Consider the following 17318-nt stretch of genomic DNA (forward strand, 5'->3'; position numbering starts at 1 on the left):
CGATCAAGCGAGATCGGACTCGGGCATGACCTGGCCTCCATTGTAGGCGCCCATTGCAACGCGACGCCCGAGCCCGACGATTTTGTAAATTTTTTTTATTATTTATATAACCAATATAAATACCCTAACCCTCATTCACTTTTCACACACTTACACACAATATTCTCTACTCTACTCTCTTTCTCTTCTCTTTTCTCACTTTCAGACTTTCAAGAATGGATCCGAGTCAATTCCCAAACCCGCATAGTGTCGACGACGATATGCCGATGTTTGGCGGCGGCGGCGGCGCCGCCCTGTGGCTCGGCCACGAAGACTACCGAGTCGAGACTCTTGGATCTGTAGGGTCCACTTTTGTTTCTGACTCTGAGTTCGATCCATTCTTCAACACCGACGCGTATCGGGTTGAGGACATGAAGCCCAGTTGTGGGCAACCTTCTGCCCCTGAGTCGCCGAGGAGGAAGAAGAAGATGGCGCGAAAGGAAAAGGCGCCAGCCGTCCCACTACCACTCCCATCCGACGAGCCCAACGAAGAGTACGCCACGGGGCGTACTGACTACACCATGGAGGAGTACATGAAGATGGCAACCTGTTGGGTCAATATATCGGAGGATTCAATAAACTCCAACAACTAGACTTCGGCCAAGATGTGGGATCGCATTGAGGCCAGATACAACTCTGTGAAACCGAATTGGGCGTACAAGCGGTCCAAGGTTCAGCTGCGCAAGTGTTGGATCGGCTCAAGGGCCACGACAACAACTTCAGGTATATCTACATGAAGAACAGGGACGGAAGGGGAAGCGGTGAGAGCATGGAGGATGCCATCCAGAAGTCGTGGCCTTAGTGCTCCAGGAGTTCGGTGGTTTTTGCGAGGTGTGCGAGTATAGGTTTATACTTGACGCACAAAACAGCCTTCATCAGGAAACCGATTCGGACAAACGACGGAGGACTGAGAGGATGATCAAGAATTTGAGCCACAAGTTAAATTTAGATGACTAGGTAGGTTTTTATGAATCTAGTAATTTAGTTTAGTATTTTTTTTAATTAAGTAACGTAGTTGTTTCTTAAAATTTGTGGTGTTTAATATAATATATTCTGGTATTTTAGTAATTAAAAATAAAATTAAAAAATAACAATATTAAAAAATAAATGCAAATTGAGTTTAATTGATATGGCGAACACTAGGGTGAAACCATTGCAGAAAAAAGGGACGGACTAAAAAATGCTGATGTGGCAAGCACTAGGGCATCACAATCCATTGTAAATGCTCTAAATACTAATAATAAACCTCAAATTTCACTAACTTATCATATTCATATTTTATTAAAAAACTAATATTTTATTAAAAAACTAATAATACTGTATAAAAGAAAGATTCTTGTTCTATTAATTTTTTCAACTCATTTTTTCTATATTTTTATAAATCAGAGTCAAAGTCAAATAGTTTAAATTAATAGGTGATGAAAGGACTACTTAGAGCATCCGCAATCGAGGCGAGCGCACCGGCTCGCCGATTTTTGGCGCTCGGCGGTCCGCTCGCCGAACTATTGCAGCCGGCGAGCGCCAAATCGGCGAGAATTTCGGCGAGCGCACGCCGATTCCCGGGAGCTCGCCGATCGGCTCGCCCCTGTTGCAGCCTCCCGATCGGCGAGCGACCGGCGAGCGCAATTTTTTTTATTTTTTTTTATTTTTTTAGTTAATGTACTTTTTAAATTTTTAATATCATTATTGAATTTTCCCGTATATGTGTCGTAAATTTAATTCCGTATTTTGTGTGATTGTTTAATTATTTATTTTTAGTGCTAATGATGTGGCTGGGCTATGGCTGGGCTATTGCTTGTCCTGCTGATGTGGCAGGAGGAATTTAATGCTGCTGATGTGGCAGAGGAGTTTGTGGCTGTGCTATGACTGGGCTATTGCTTGTCTACGAACTATTGTGGATGCTCTTTAACTCTAATAAATTTTGTCTAACATATTTCTTCCTTTTGAACACCAAATTAAAGAAATTATATTTAGAGTATAAATTTGAAGAGCTATAATATATGATTCGTAAGTATTTAGAATAATTATATAGAGTCATGTTAACGTGCAAATAACTCTTAATGCATAACTAAGATTAGTTAATTATATTAGATTTTAAAATAAGTAGCAAAATTAATGCTATCAGTATCAATGTAAGTAGATAGTATATCAGCGATAGAGTAAAATCATCATCAACGGATTGTAATGCAGTTGACAGCATGGAGTTGTGGTGACCTTTAGGTAAGGGATAAGATACTTTCGGTCTTAATCTGCAAACTCGGTCAAACAGGATTAGTCTGATTCCATCAAATGCGGATGTAGTACACTTGTGGTCAAACAAAAAAAAATCATCATTCTATTAGAATTTAGTAGTAATTTTTTTTATTCTCGTAATGTAAACATAGTATATTAAAAATAAATACAAAGACAGAAGTATGTGAAATTGTGAACATAATTACACGAGTATATCAATACAATTATATTGATATTTTACAATATGATAATAATAAATTATTTATTAAAATATATGAAAATTTAAATAAAAATCACTCCCTCCGTCCCATAAAAATATGTGCACTTTCTATTTTCGTCCGTCCCACAAAAATATGTGCATTCCATTTTTGGAAAGTTATATCAATTTAGTAATGTAGGTCTCAGTATCCACTAACTCTAATTTAACTATCATTCTCCTCATCTCTCTTACTTTACCATATCATCTCCTCATCTCTCTCTTACTTTACCAATTTTATCTCAATTCCCGTGTCATACTCATTGGTTATATTTTTATGGGACGGAGGGAGTATCAAATTTCATCATTTAAAACTTAAATTTACCTTAAATTTTATATTTATTCAAGTATTAAATATAATTAAATATTTTTACCTTTAATTATCATACTTTATTTTACATATTAAATCATTATGTTTCATCCGTCACTTAGAAATAGGTCATATTTCTTTTTTCATCTGTCCCATTGAAATTGTCTATATCTATTTATGACAATATTTTTCTTCTTTTTTTTACTTGTATGAGCTCCACCATCAATACATAATTTCAACTATTTTTTCTCTTCCTCTTTACTTAATCAATTACGCATCAAAACTCGTGTTAATCCTACATGACGTATTTTTATGGGAAGGAAGGAGTGCATATGGTATTAATAATAAGCACGATTATATAGCTATATTAATCTTATTTGTATAACAAGGAAATTTTTTAAATATAGGTTTTAATTAGTTCATGGGTCCAACTCGCGTGTACCATAATAAAATTTAGTTTATTTTATATATTGAATTTATATTTGACTTTTTTAAAATTAATTAAAAAAATCAAAAAGTTTTTAAACTGCCACCAATTCATGAGAGCATCCACAATAGCGGCGAGCGCACCGGCTCACCGATTTTTGGGCTCCACCATCAATACATAATTTCAACTATTTTTTCTCTTCCTCTTTACTTAATCAATTACGCATCAAAACTCGTGTTAATCCTACATGACGTATTTTTATGGGAAGGAAGGAGTGCATATGGTATTAATAATAAGCACGATTATATAGCTATATTAATCTTATTTGTATAACAAGGAAATTTTTTAAATATAGGTTTTAATTAGTTCATGGGTCCAACTCGCGTGTACCATAATAAAATTTAGTTTATTTTATATATTGAATTTATATTTGACTTTTTTAAAATTAATTAAAAAAATCAAAAAGTTTTTAAACTGCCACCAATTCATGAGAGCATCCACAATAGCGGCGAGCGCACCGGCTCACCGATTTTTGGCGCTCGCCGAACTATTGCAACTGGCGAGCGCCAAATCGGCGAGAATTTCGGTGAGCGCACGCCGATTCCCGGGCGCTCGCAGATCGGCTCGGCGCTATTGCAGCCTAGATCGGCGAGCGACCGGCGAGCGGATTTTTTTTGGTTTTATTTTCAAAACACTATATATACGCGATTTGCACGTCATTTTCATTCGCACCACTTGTTTTAACGAGTACTCTCTCTATCTTAATTTCTGTACAAGATCAACATCGGGGAATGAGCAACGCTGGTGGTAGTAGTGGTGGTAGTGGTGGGGATGCTGAGGAGTACGAACGTTGAATGAACGAAGCGTTAGAGGCCTATACGAACCGTGAGATTGATCGGCTGATGCAGAGGGCCTTGCAGCCAGCGGTACCTCGACCTCGACCAGTTGTCCACCGCCGAACAGTGATTGATCGTGATCACGTAGCTACACATCAGCGTCTATACGAAGACTACTTCGCACAAGAGCCACGCTTCAAATCCAACCTTTTCAGGCGCTGGTTTAGGATGAGCAGAGCCGTATTTATGCGTATTGTTAACGCCTTGGAGCATCGATATTTGTATTTCCGCTTCAGGCACGTTGTGACTGGCAGACCCGGCCACACACCTATTCAAAAGTGCACTTCGGCAATCAGGCAGTTGGCCTACGGAGGCGCGGCAGACATGTGGGACGAGTACCTCCACATTGGTGAGACGACTGCCCTTGAATGTATGAAGTATTTCTGTCATGGCGTGATTGAAATTTTCCGTGATCAGTACCTTCGAAGCCCTACCCTCGAAGACTGCCAGGATCTGATGCAGATGCATGGGGAGAAGCATGGGTTCCCGGGTATGTTAGGCAGCATAGATTGTATGCATTGGGAGTGGAAGAACTATCCCGCTGCCTAGAAGGGGTTCTACACGACCGGCTACAAGGGAAAGAATCCCACGATGATCCTCGAGGCCGTAGCTGATTACCGGCTGTGGATTTGACATGCGTATTTTGGGATAGCCGGGTAGAACAACGACCTCAACGTCCTCAACTCGTCGCCGCTTTTCAACGAGCAGTGCCAGAGCGTCGGTCCAGCCATTAGTTTTGTCGCCAACGGCAACCGGCATGATATGGGCTACTACTTGGCGGATGAGATATACCCTAGGTGCCCGTCTTTGTGAAGACTATCAGATGCGCATCAGATGAGAGGAAGACCTACTTTGCGGAACGGCAGGAGTCGGCGCATAAGGACGTGGAGCGCGCATTTGGTGTGATCCAGTCTCGATGGGCGGCAATTAGGGGTCCAACGCATTTGTGGCATATCGACTGCATTGCTGATATAATGTACGCCTGTATTATCATGCACAACATGATTGTCGAAGATGAAGGTGTACAACTGACTAGTTGGGCCAACGACGATAATGAAGCAGGTCCAAGCCACGGCATGGCCGCCCCCAACGTATGAAGGGGGGTACCGCACGATGAAGCCGGCCTCCTCCAAGCACATGCCGATATGCGCCAAACGGATGCTCATATTCGACTCCAAAAGGATTTAATTGAAGAGTTGTGGGCGCGGAGGACTGCACGACGTTAGTTTTTTTTTAATTATGTAATTTTTTTAAATGTACTTTTTTTTAATTTAAATAAAATTATTGGATTTTCCTGTATCTGTGTCGTAAATTTAATTCCGTATTTTGTGTGATTTTCAATAATTTGTTTTAATTAAAAATCGGGTTTTAATTAAAAAACTGATAAAAATAAAAAAAATATTTTTCCACTTCCCAAAAAATATATATCCTTTTTTTACCATTTTCTACCACTTTTTTTTTTATTTTTCCCCCAAAAATACACATTTTTATCTATAAATACCCCCACTTTCACACCCAAAAATTCACACCACATTCTCTCATTTCCATTCTCATTTACATTCTCTCATCACCATTCTTATCTACATTCTCTCATCTCCATTCTCAATCTTTCTTCCACACATACAACATACCAATGTCCGGCCAAGGCAATAACCCCCCGGACTCCCACGGTTGGAACCCCGAGTGGTTCGGTTCACAACCGTTTCCTAGTCCGGAAACGGAATATTCGGCCCCTCCTCAAACCCAAAGTTCGGGCGTTCCGGGTGGCTACCGGCCATACCCAATCGACGACCAAGATGCCCCTGAAGGGCGATACGGGTGGACACCCGAGCCTAGAGCGAGGTCGACCGCCCCCTCCCAAACTCCGACTCCTCCTACTCGCGGTGTCCGCACACCGTACTCGCCGGCGGAGAGGGAGCAATTGTTCAAGGCGTATTTGTAGATCTCCGAAGATCCGGAGGTTGGCACGAACCAATCCGGCGATCACTTTTGGTGGCGCATCTGTCGCCGGTACAATGAAAACCGGCCGGAGGGAACAATTGAGCGCAACGCCATCTATCGAGCCAACGATGAAATTAACAAGTTCCAGGGGTATTACCTCCAGGAAGAGCGGTCGGCGGGGAGCAAACGGAGCGAGATCGATATCATCAGTTCCGCCATGTCGACCTACCAATCCATGAACTACAAGGCGTTCAAGTACATCAACATTTGGCAGGAGACGCGGTCGCATCCGAAGTATAGGGGAGGCGTAACATCCTCCTCTAGCGGCTCCTCCAAACGGTCAAGGTCGGTATCCCTATCCGACTCCGGCTCCGAAGACGTGATTAGTCAACTCGCCGGAGCTAACTTGGGTAGCCCCGACGCCGGCCCGAGCTGTTCCCAACGCCGACCGCAAGGAAGGAAGAAGGCGGCGGCCAACCGCCGTCGCGCCGCGACTCCATCCGGCGATGCTCCCCACCCCGCTCCCTTTCCTGTTCCCTATGCGCCACCTCCACCCCCCACCAACTCGTTGTGGACCCTTTTGGCCCAACTCAATATGGCCGATAGGTCAACTATGACCCCCTCGCAACTTCGATCGCACGAGGCCATGATATTGGGCCTCCAAAAATAATTGGGGGTAGTGCCGCCGGATGAGTAGTCTTCCACGGGTATATTTTTAGCTTTAATTATGTAATTTTAATTTTTAGGATTTTAATTATGTAATTTTTAATTTTTAGGATTTTAATTATGTAATTTTTATTTTTTAGGATTTTAATTATGTCTTTTTTATTTTATTTGTAATTTGTAATATTATTTCGGTTTTTTTAATGAATTTTAATGTTATGAAAATGTTTTTATTTAAAATGAATTGTGCTCATCCTTGCGGAAGAGCACAGCTGTGGGTGTTGTGCTCTTGCCTAAGAGCGGGTAGGAATAGTTGCGCCGGGCCCACAACCGTGCTCGTTGGCAAGAGCACGGTTGTGGGTCCTCTAAAAGGATATAGGTTGAAAATTTTGTAACATATGTGTCATATTTTATATATTAATTTTATAATAAAATGTGAGTGAGAATAAGTTAGTGAAATGTGAGTTCCATTACTATAAATGATAAAAGTCAAAGGTGACAAATTGAAGAGACGGAGTGAGTAACTTTTTAATTATATCAGTTATTGAAAATAATATTTAGAGAGGACAAAAATAGAAATAAGTAATAAATTTTAAAAGAGCGAAGAGAATAATATTTTAATTATATCAAAGTTACCGAAAATATTTGTAGTATCAGTTAGGGGGGGTGGTGTTAACAAAAAAAGATGAGTATATAAGAGAAAATGAATTCGAATATTAGTGATAAAAGCTAGATTGTCGAGAAAAGCAACCTCAACATTGAAAGAACTGGAATACCTCTAAATTGTGCAATGAGAACATCCACAATAGTGGACGAGCGACCGGCGAGCCGCTCGTCCACTATTGCAACCGGCGAGCGGCTCGTGGATGAGCCAGACAGACGACCTCTCGTCCGTCGGATTTATCGGTCGTCTGCTCGTCCGCTATTGTGGGTCCTCGACGGACGAGATCATTTTTGTATTTTTGATTTTTGATTTTTTTTTACTTATTTTTTTAATTTCAACTCTGTATATCCGGCTCATTGCACTTCATATCATGCACAACGATCGTCGAAAATGAAGGCCTAAAACATAAACATATCATACCGTCGGGCCGGGGGCACTCCGCCTCCCGGACCCCCGTTCGGCTAGCAGCAAACTATAAAGATTCAAGGAATACTAAACTTTGTTTAAATTGTTTTTTTTGTTGCATTGTATTATTTTAATTTTTTTATTTAATAAAATTATTATTGCACTTTCTCCCCCCATATTCGTGTCGAAATTTTAATTTTGTAATTGCGTATTTGTGAATTTGTGAATTTTTATTATTGTGCTTGTCCGCCGGGATGTCCTAGTGTTTGTCCACTATTGTGTAGTGGGATGTTCTAGTGATGTGGCAGTGGGGTGGGAAGTCCTAGTGACGTGGCAGAAGGTGTTTTTGAGAAGTCCTAATACTAGTCCGTGGGGAAGTCCTTCCTATTGTGGATGATCTGAATGTAATATTTGATTTTGCCATGTAATTATCAATTACCACAAAAAAAAATCCAATTCAGTAGATTTACATATAGGATGATCGGTTTCAACTACTCATACCTAATTAAATCTCCATGACCGCGTACTTGTGTTAGTAAAAAACCGTTTGTTTAAAGTAGCTTGAATTAGTGGAGCACGATGTGAATTAACGGATAAGCTACCTTGCTAATCTAGAACTAAGTCATCCAACCATCACATTATTTTATTTAACCCAATTTCAATCTTTATATATTCTTACACTCCAAAACATTAATGCATATAAATACAGTCACTCTAGCTTTGTTCCTCTTATACTCCAATTTTATCACAACCCATTCCTAAATTGCACTAAAAAAATTTCAATCAAGATGGTTTCAATAGGGTATCTAGAAATGTTGTTACCATTGGCAATTGTATGCCTTTTCTTGGTTTGGTGCTGGAGGAACATGAATGGCCTACCTTGGAACTGGCCCTTGCTCGGGATGCTCCCGAGCCTATTCTGCCACGTCCAGAGGGTCCACGACCGCTGCGTGGACCTTCTAAGCGCCGTTGGCGGGACCTTCCTCCTCAGAGGCCATTGGCTCGCCGACATGGACATCGTCCTCACGGCCGACCCCGCCAACGTCCACTTTGTCATGAGTTCAAACTTCGCCAACTTCCCCAAAGGCCCCGAGTTCAAGAAAATCTTCGACGTCCTCGGAGACGGGATATTCAATTCCGACTCCGAGGCGTGGAGCGCCCAGAGGAAGCACGCCCGCTTCCTCATCGGGCACCACCGGTTCAGGAAATTCCTGATCGAGACGACGAAGGAAAAAATTGAGTCCGGCCTCGTCCCCGTGCTGGACCACTTTTCGAGCAACGGTATCGTGTTTGATTTGCAAGATTTGTTCCAACGGCTCACGTTCGACACCACGTGTCGATTGGTGACCGGTTTCGACCCGGGATGTTTGTCGACTGAGCTGCCCGACGTCCCGTTTTCCCGGGCCATGGACGAGGCGGAGGAGGCTATTTTCATGCGCCATTGCCTGCCCGAGACGGTTTGGAGGCTTCAGCAGTTTCTCGGGCTTGGGCACGAGAAGCAGATGACTCGGGCACGGGCAGTGCTCGACCGAGTCATAAACAAATACATATCGATGAAGCGCGATGAGTTGTTGAAATATGGAGACAAAGGAGAAGAGGGGATTGATCTGCTGACGTCATACATCAATGGATCGGAGGCGGAGGCGGGGATGGATTGCGACGATGATGTGTTCCTGAGGGACACGATATTGAACCTGATGATAGCGGGGCGGGACACCACCAGCTCCGCGCTCACGTGGTTCACGTGGCTTGTGGCGACGCACCCGGAGGCGGAGAGGAGGATCCGGGAGGAGCTGGCCGGGGTGGCCGGGGGCGGGAAGTGGCGGCTTTTTGGGGCGGAGGAGGTTCGGAGCCTTGTGTACTTGCACTGCGCGCTTCTGGAGACTCTGAGGCTGTACCCACCGGTTCCGTTCCAGCACAAGGCCCCCGTGGAGCCCGTGGTGCTTCCGAGTGGGCACGGTGTCAACCGGAGTATGAAGGTAATGATAGAGATCCATATGGTCACATCCTAAAACCAATTAGTGATAATGAAACTTAGGGATGTAATCGAATCAAATGCATACTCTAAATATTGTACAAACTTCAAACTATGATCTGACACGTTAGATTTCAAGATTAGATGTCAACAGATGACAAATAACATTCAACAAATGACGTTGTGTTGATATTTCCTATTGACGTTATTTGTCATCTGTTGGCATCAAATCTTGAAATCTAATGGTCTAGATAATAGTAGTTTGGAATTTGTAGGAAAGATGCCGTTTGTATTTTAGGTCGTTAGATTTCAAGATTTGATTTCAACGGATAACAAATAACGTCAACAGAAAATCTCAACATTGTCAACCGATTGACGTTGTGTTACGTTGACATCAGATCTTGAAATCTAACGGTCTAGATTATAGTTTGGAGTTTGTAGGAAAGATGCAGTTTGCATTATATCATTACCCAGGAAACTTATATAGTTGTTTCTAAATATATCACCAACAGGTGATGTTCTCGCTCTACGCGATGGGGCGGATGGAGTACATGTGGGGGCCGGATGCTGGCGAGTTTAAGCCGGAGAGGTGGATAACGGAGCGGGGCACGGTGAGGTATGAGCCCTCGTACAAGTTCTTGGCCTTCAACGCGGGGCCGAGGACTTGTCTTGGAAAAGAAATTGCTCTGACACAGTTGAAATCGGTGGCTGCGGCTATCATCCATAACTACGAGGTTGAGGTGGTGAAGGGTCACCCTGTTGCCCCTAATGTGTCTGTTATTCTCTACATGAAGCATGGGTTCAAGGTTAAGGTTAACAGGAGATGGACTAGTTGAAATTATGGTTGTTTTTTTGGGAATATTGTTGTATATGTTTGTTCTTTTTATGATTAATTATTTTTTATTTGTGATACCCATTGTATTTTTTGTTTTATCCGTGGATCTTTATTTGCAAATAAAGTTGATTTATTGAAAGTTTTGGATGACAAGTGGATTCTAATTAGTTGTTGCAAATTTGTTACTTTTTGTTTGCTATATGCAGAATTTAAATAATAGTAAACGTTTAATTAACTGAGCTTATTTTAATCCTCGCATATTTAATTATGATGGGCGCCATCAATTCTTATTGTCAACTATAGAATCTAGTGGTGAATATACCGTCAGAGACTCAGAAATGTGTGATAATGTCTAAAATTAAAGGTTTTGAGTTTGAATCTATTGTAACGTAATTTTTAAATTCATATTTATTTATTTATAAAAAAATTGAGTTTCTAATTAATTATTTACGTCCTAGCAAATTTTAGGAATCTTGAATTTAATTTTCCCAAAGTAGAACTATATACATCGGCTTCACGAATTGAATAAATGTTTGTCTTATCTTGCTCTTGGATTTCTAGAAAGTTTTAATGTTAACCGTTATGCTCATAGTTTACAATGAAATATGATGGTGAGCTTAGATTAATTAAATAAAATTGACATACAGAATGGAGAGACATTGGAATTGAAATGTTAAAAAATGTACAAATAATGTTCTATATTAGTAGTCCATATAATAAAGATAAGATGCATGAATGAATTGGAAAATTCTGATATTCTCAAAGGGTATACGAAGATGCGATTCATTTTGTGTTAGTACTATAATTTTACCACCCGCAAAAGAAAACTTGAAGCTATGTTGAAATTAAATCTTGTTAAATAAGTACACGTTATGATTGTCAATTGCTGCGTGGTGCTACCAAATTTTGGATGTATAAGTTTACCAACCTTATCACTGTTTTTCAGGTCTATATAGGAGTACTAATTATTTTTTACGACTTGTTGCATTATGGTTGAACTAATTATAATTACTTCAACCATGCTAAGCCTGCTAATTGACAAATTTTAGATCAACTGATGATTTCATTTCATAAAAATTAATACTGTTATAACTAAATTAATTTTCAATTATAATTTTACTATTTGTTATTATCAACATAGCTGACCTAATTGTACCAAGTTTTTCGTTAGAAACCCAATTTCTAACCGTAACTAAATCGTCCCATGTTTATTTCTTTAAATTGGAGTTGTTTTGCGACCCTCAACTTGATTGTTTTTTCCATACTCCCTCTATCCCACATTAGGATTCTCGTTGGCTAGTCTACACTCGTTTTATAAAAATGATAATAAATAATTAAAATAGAGAAGTAGTAAAGTAAGAGAGAATAGTGTGGAGAAGATCTCTTTCTTATTTTACCATTTTTCCACTTTAATTATCTATTATCATTTTTATAAAACAAATGTACAAAAGCCATGGGACTCGTAATGTGGAACGGGGGGAGTATTATATACTCCATACTACAACAAAAAAATCTCGTTAAGGACGTTTTTAATGCATTAAAGGATGCAAAATTGTGTTTCTAAATATATCACCAACGATTCAAAAAACGTCTTTATTGTTGGTGTCCAACTAAAATTAAAGGATGCATGTGAAAGCATCCTAAAAAGTAAAAAACTTAAGTTGATTTATCTCTAATTAGAAACGCTTTCTTTTGCGCCTTAAATTATACTCCCTCCGTTCCACGGTAGTTGAGTCATTTCATTTTATGCACTCGTTTTGGAAAAATGATAATAAATTGTGACAACTCAACCCCTATGACGTATGCACTTACTATAAATAAATTCCTTAACATAAAAGCAATCAATACACAAATCTAATTCATAAAACACTCATATTATATAAATTCAAACCAACACTTATTCGATACATATTTCAAAATATCTTATAAAGTAGTGGAACCCTCTCACCACTCTATATACTATACATTTATCTACATGCAAAATAATGAGGAGGAGAAGGTTGCCAATATGCGTCAGCCGCCGAACCTGATAACACTTGGAGTTCCTATAACCCACGTCAGCCAAAACTTACTGTTATCTTATTCCTGAAAATTTTAGTGGTTTATATGAGCCACAACTCAGTGTATATAAATTTCCACCTTTAATGTCCCATGATACAGACATCAAGCATATTCTTTTATCAATACATATAATCAGAAACAATATATAACATAATTTAAAAACAAACCATTTCATATTCATATGCATATGTCACTCTATTCAGTTTATTATTCTGTAACAGTCAAGTCTGGGATCTGCCCGGGATACCTCTATGACCCGAAGGTCCCTCTGTAATTGGACTCATAGGTCCCTCTGTATTTGACCCGAAGGCCTCTCTGTAATTGGACTCATAGGTCCCTCTATATTTCAGATCCAGTACAAGGCTGTCACAGATCCTCTTTAATCACATGATTCATGTACTTTCAATACCATATGTAAAACATCAATTACATATTTCTATCATATTCCATCAAATTATCCAATATATCTAAACAAACATTTCAATTTCAACGATCAAATATTCATATCATATTCAACCATCAAAATCAAATAATTCATAATCATATCAATTTCAACCATATAATCACATAATTCATTCCAATTCAACATATAACAATCAACCACATATCACATGTAAAACTAAAAGTGTGATTTATACACACCTGATTAGGACAGATAATCAAGCCGTGCCCTTGTCCCTGTTTCTTGATCTACGTTCCTTGATCTTCTCAAAAATTCATAAGTGTAGGATTTCTCTCTTCCCCCTCCTTTTTTTTAATCTCTTTCAACTCCTTTATATATATATTTACCGAAGCTTACTTCATAAGCTAAGTACGAAGCTTACCTCGTAAGCTAAATACGAAGCTTACCTCGTAAGCTAAATACGAAACTTACATCGTAAGCTAAATACGAAGCTTACCTCATAAGCTAAATTAATACAAGGAGTTACTTTCTTTTCTTTCCCTATTCTCACTACATATTACTTTAAATCTCATGCACACATTTTCCATGCACAAGACACTTAGTATTAAGCACACATACACATTTACATAACTAATATATATATATAATAAAATATGTAATTATGCAATATGATGTATGATTTGGGTCACGGATGTCACATAAATAGTTAAAGTGGTGAATGGGTAAAGTAAGTGAGAGAATAATATAGATAATACTCTTATCTAAGTTATTCTCTCTCTTACTTTCCTTTTTCTATACATTAACTATTTATTATCATTTTTCTAAAACGAGTGCAGAAAATAAAACGATTCAACTACTGTGGAACGGAGGGAATAGTTATTTCTTTAAAATTTCAACGCAAGTAATTGAATCTCAATTTCTGTGTCTTTAAAAGTTAAGTTTTTTGTAGTGATAGACTGATAGTAATATTCTGAAGTTATTAATTAATATGGACAATATTATAAAATAGTGTTGTTCCACTATTTTTAGTTTTGGGTAGGATAAATAATCATAATGATTAAAATTTCAAAATTCAACCCATCTTTTAATATCTTCTTCTGAATACACTTTTACAATCATAGGAGTATTTATTTTTATTAAAAATATTTATTATATATAAAAGTGAGTTACTTTTTTAATCTTCCACTATTTAAAATAGACCTTCGTAGATAAACTTAAATGTAATAGGAACTGAAAGCAAGTTTCTATTGTTCCAAATAATAAACGATACACAAATTTTAAAATCATTAGTAACTGAAAAGATAAAAAAATCAAACGCATTAGACGATAATTTAAATCCTTCACAAAAGAAATTGAGTAACGAAAAAAAAATGAAATGAAATGAAATAATTAGAAGAAAATTAAAAAAATGTTTTACAAGTAAAATTGAAATATACTCCCTCCACCCTACAATAAGAATCACACTTTGCCATTTTTATCCGTCTCACAATAAGAGTCACAATTCATTTTTACCATAAATGGTAAATAGGTCTCACATTCCACTAATTCACTTCGCTCACATTTTATTATAAAATCAATATATAAAAGTGAGTCTCATATTCCACTACCTTTTTTCAATCCACTATTCTTTACCTTTCTTAAAATCTGTGCCCACAGTAAGAGTGACTCCTATTGTGGGACGGAGAGAGTATTATACAAGAAAAAACCCACAATAAGAGTCACACTTTGCAATTTTGATCCGTCCCACAATAAGAGTCACAATTCATTTTTACCATAAATGGTAAATAGGTCTCACATTCCACTAACTCACTTCGCTCACATTTTATTATAAAATTATGTATATAAAAGCGGGTATCATATTCCACTAAATTTTTCAATCCACTATTCTTTCATTTCTTAAAATCCGTGCTCACAATAAGAGTGACTCTTATTGTTGGACGGATGGAGTATTATACAAGAAAAAACAAAAAAAAATAGATGTACACCAGAACTCGGTCAAAGGATTTAGAATATTGATTAGAGGAATAGATACAAATTTAGAAATTAAAAAAGGATTTAGAATTGATTTTTGTCACAAATGTACATAAATATTTCATAGGATTTGGGATTCGCACACTGCACTTTATCGCTTTACCACTCTTTATTTTTTACACTATTCCTATTTTCCCCCACCTGTCATAAACCGACATGAATCGATTTTTTCGCTTAAGTCGCCCTTGAGACAGACTTTATTCTTCTTAGTCGAGGCAATCACTTTATTAACAAAAATGAAGTAAGTTTGGGAATAGAATTAAATCAATATGGCAAAACAATAGGCTAGGGGAAAAGTAGAGTGAGAAATCGCGTGGAAAGATATTGGCAAGGCCCAAATTTACTGACTACACTCCACTCCACTCCCTCCATCGATAATAGATGTGATAAATAGATGTGTTTCGTTTTGATCACTTATTTTAAAAATACGATAATAAATAATTGAAGTAAAGAAAGAATAAAGTAAAAGAAATAATAATGTAGAGAATAATAGTCTTCTCTATAATATTATCTCTCAGGGGCGGACCCAGTAAGAGGTGGGGGAGGGCTTAAGAGCATCTGCAACGGTGGACGGACGACGTCCGTCCGTGCCAGCGGCACGGAAGACGTCGTCCGCCGCTGGCACGGCGCTGCTCGATGCATCGAGCACGTCCGTGCCAGCGAGCAGGTGACGTGGCCGGACGTGATTGGGCAACGGCATAGCCATTGCATTTGAATTTTTTTAAAAAAATCAGTTTTTAATTAAAAAAACCGATTAAAAAAAATATTTTCTCACTTCCCAAAAAAAATATATCCGTTTTCTACTGTTTTCTACCCACTTTTAATTTTTTTTTAATTTTTTCCCCCCAAAAATACACATTTTCATCTATAAATACCTCCACTTTCACACCAAAAAATTCACACCACACTACACAATTCTCATCTACATTCTCTCATTTCCATTCTCATCTACATTCTCTAATCTCCATTCTCAATCTTTCTTCCACTCATAAAACATAACAATGTCCGGCCAAGGCGATTACCCTCCGGGCTCCCACGGTTGGAACCCCGATTGGTTCGGTTCACAACCGTTTCCTAGTCCGGAAACGGAATATTCAGCCCCTTCTCAAACCCAAAGTTCAGGCGTTCCAGGTGGCTACCGGCCTTACCCGATCAACAACCAAGATGCCCCCGAAGGGCTATACAGATGGACACCCGAACCTAGAGCGAGGTCGACCGCCCCCTCCCAAACTCCGACTCCTCCTACTCGCGGTGTCCGCACACCGTACACTCCGGCGGAGATGGAGCAATTGTTCAAGGCGTTCTTGTCAATCTCCGAAGATCCGGAGGTTGGCACGAACCAATCCGGCAATCACTTTTGGTGGCACATTTGTCGTCGGTACAATGAAAACCGGTCGGAGGTTACAATCGAGCACAACGAGAGTATGGTGCGCAACGCTATCTACAGAGCCAACGAAGAAATTCAAAAGTTTCAGGGGTATTACCTCCAGGAAGAGCGGTCGGCGGGGAGCGGCCGGAGCGAGGTCGACATCATCAGTTCCGCCATGTCGACCTACCAATCCATTAACTACAAGGCGTTCAACTACCTCAACATTTGGCAGGAGACGCGGTCGCATCCGAAGTTAGGGGAGGCGTAACATCCTCCTCTAGCGGCTCCTCCAAATGGTCAAGGTCGGTATCCCTATCCGACGCCGGCTCCAAAACGTGGTTAGCCAACTCACCGGAGCTAACTTGGGTAGCCCCGACGCCTGCCCGAGCGGTTCCCAACTCCGACCGCAAGGAAGGAAGAAGGCGGCGGCCAACCGCCGTCGCGCCGCAACTCCATCCGGCGATGCTCCCGAACCCGTGCCCGTTCCCGTTCCCGTGCCCTATGCGCCACCTCCACCCCCACCAACTCGTTGTGGGCGATTTTGGCCCAACTCAATATGGCCGATAGGTCAACTATGACCCCCTCGCAACTTCGATTGCACGAGACCATGATATTGGGCCTCCAAAAACAATTTGGTGTAGTGCCGCCGGATGACTAGTCTTCTACGGGGATATTTTTAGGTTTAATTATGTAATTTTTAATTTTTAGTATTTTAATTATGTAATTTTTAATTTTTAGGATTTTAATTATGTTATTTTTATTTTTTAGGATTTTAATTATGTTTTTTATTTGTAATTTGTAATATTATTTC

At 39.4% G+C, this 17318-nt stretch overlaps 1 protein-coding gene and 1 long non-coding RNA gene across 2 annotated transcripts; one reads left to right on the forward strand and one right to left on the reverse strand.

Moving 5' to 3' along the window:
* The first annotated feature begins 215 nt into the window (after window positions 1-215).
* Window positions 216-10796, forward strand: LOC121764284 (alkane hydroxylase MAH1-like). The gene is made up of 3 exons (XM_042160329.1): window positions 216-568; window positions 8543-9812; window positions 10321-10796. The coding sequence occupies exons 1-3, from the start codon at window positions 216-218 to the stop codon at window positions 10642-10644; spliced, it is 1947 nt and encodes a 648-aa protein (XP_042016263.1). The 3' UTR covers window positions 10645-10796.
* Window positions 10797-12498: 1702 nt separating this feature from the next.
* Window positions 12499-13440, reverse strand: LOC121765034. The gene is made up of 2 exons (XR_006042706.1): window positions 13347-13440; window positions 12499-12728 (listed from the first exon to the last, which is right to left on the reverse strand). It is a non-coding gene; the product is annotated as an uncharacterized LOC121765034 (long non-coding RNA).
* Window positions 13441-17318: the final 3878 nt, after the last annotated feature.

The sequence above is a fragment of the Salvia splendens genome, chromosome 14, assembly GCF_004379255.2.
Source record: "Salvia splendens isolate huo1 chromosome 14, SspV2, whole genome shotgun sequence".
In the NCBI taxonomy this organism is placed as follows: Eukaryota; Viridiplantae; Streptophyta; class Magnoliopsida; order Lamiales; family Lamiaceae; genus Salvia; species Salvia splendens.

Bases quoted from the DNA above. Each gene is read 5' to 3' on its own strand.
- LOC121764284 (XM_042160329.1), top strand. From the start codon at position 216: ATGGATCCGAGTCAATTCCCAAACCCGCATAGTGTCGACGACGATATG. The intron at 569-8,542 runs GTACATGAAGAT...ATATAAATACAG, and splicing joins ACTGACTACACCATGGAGGA to TCACTCTAGCTTTGTTCCTC. The intron at 9,813-10,320 runs GTAATGATAGAG...TATCACCAACAG, and splicing joins GTGTCAACCGGAGTATGAAG to GTGATGTTCTCGCTCTACGC.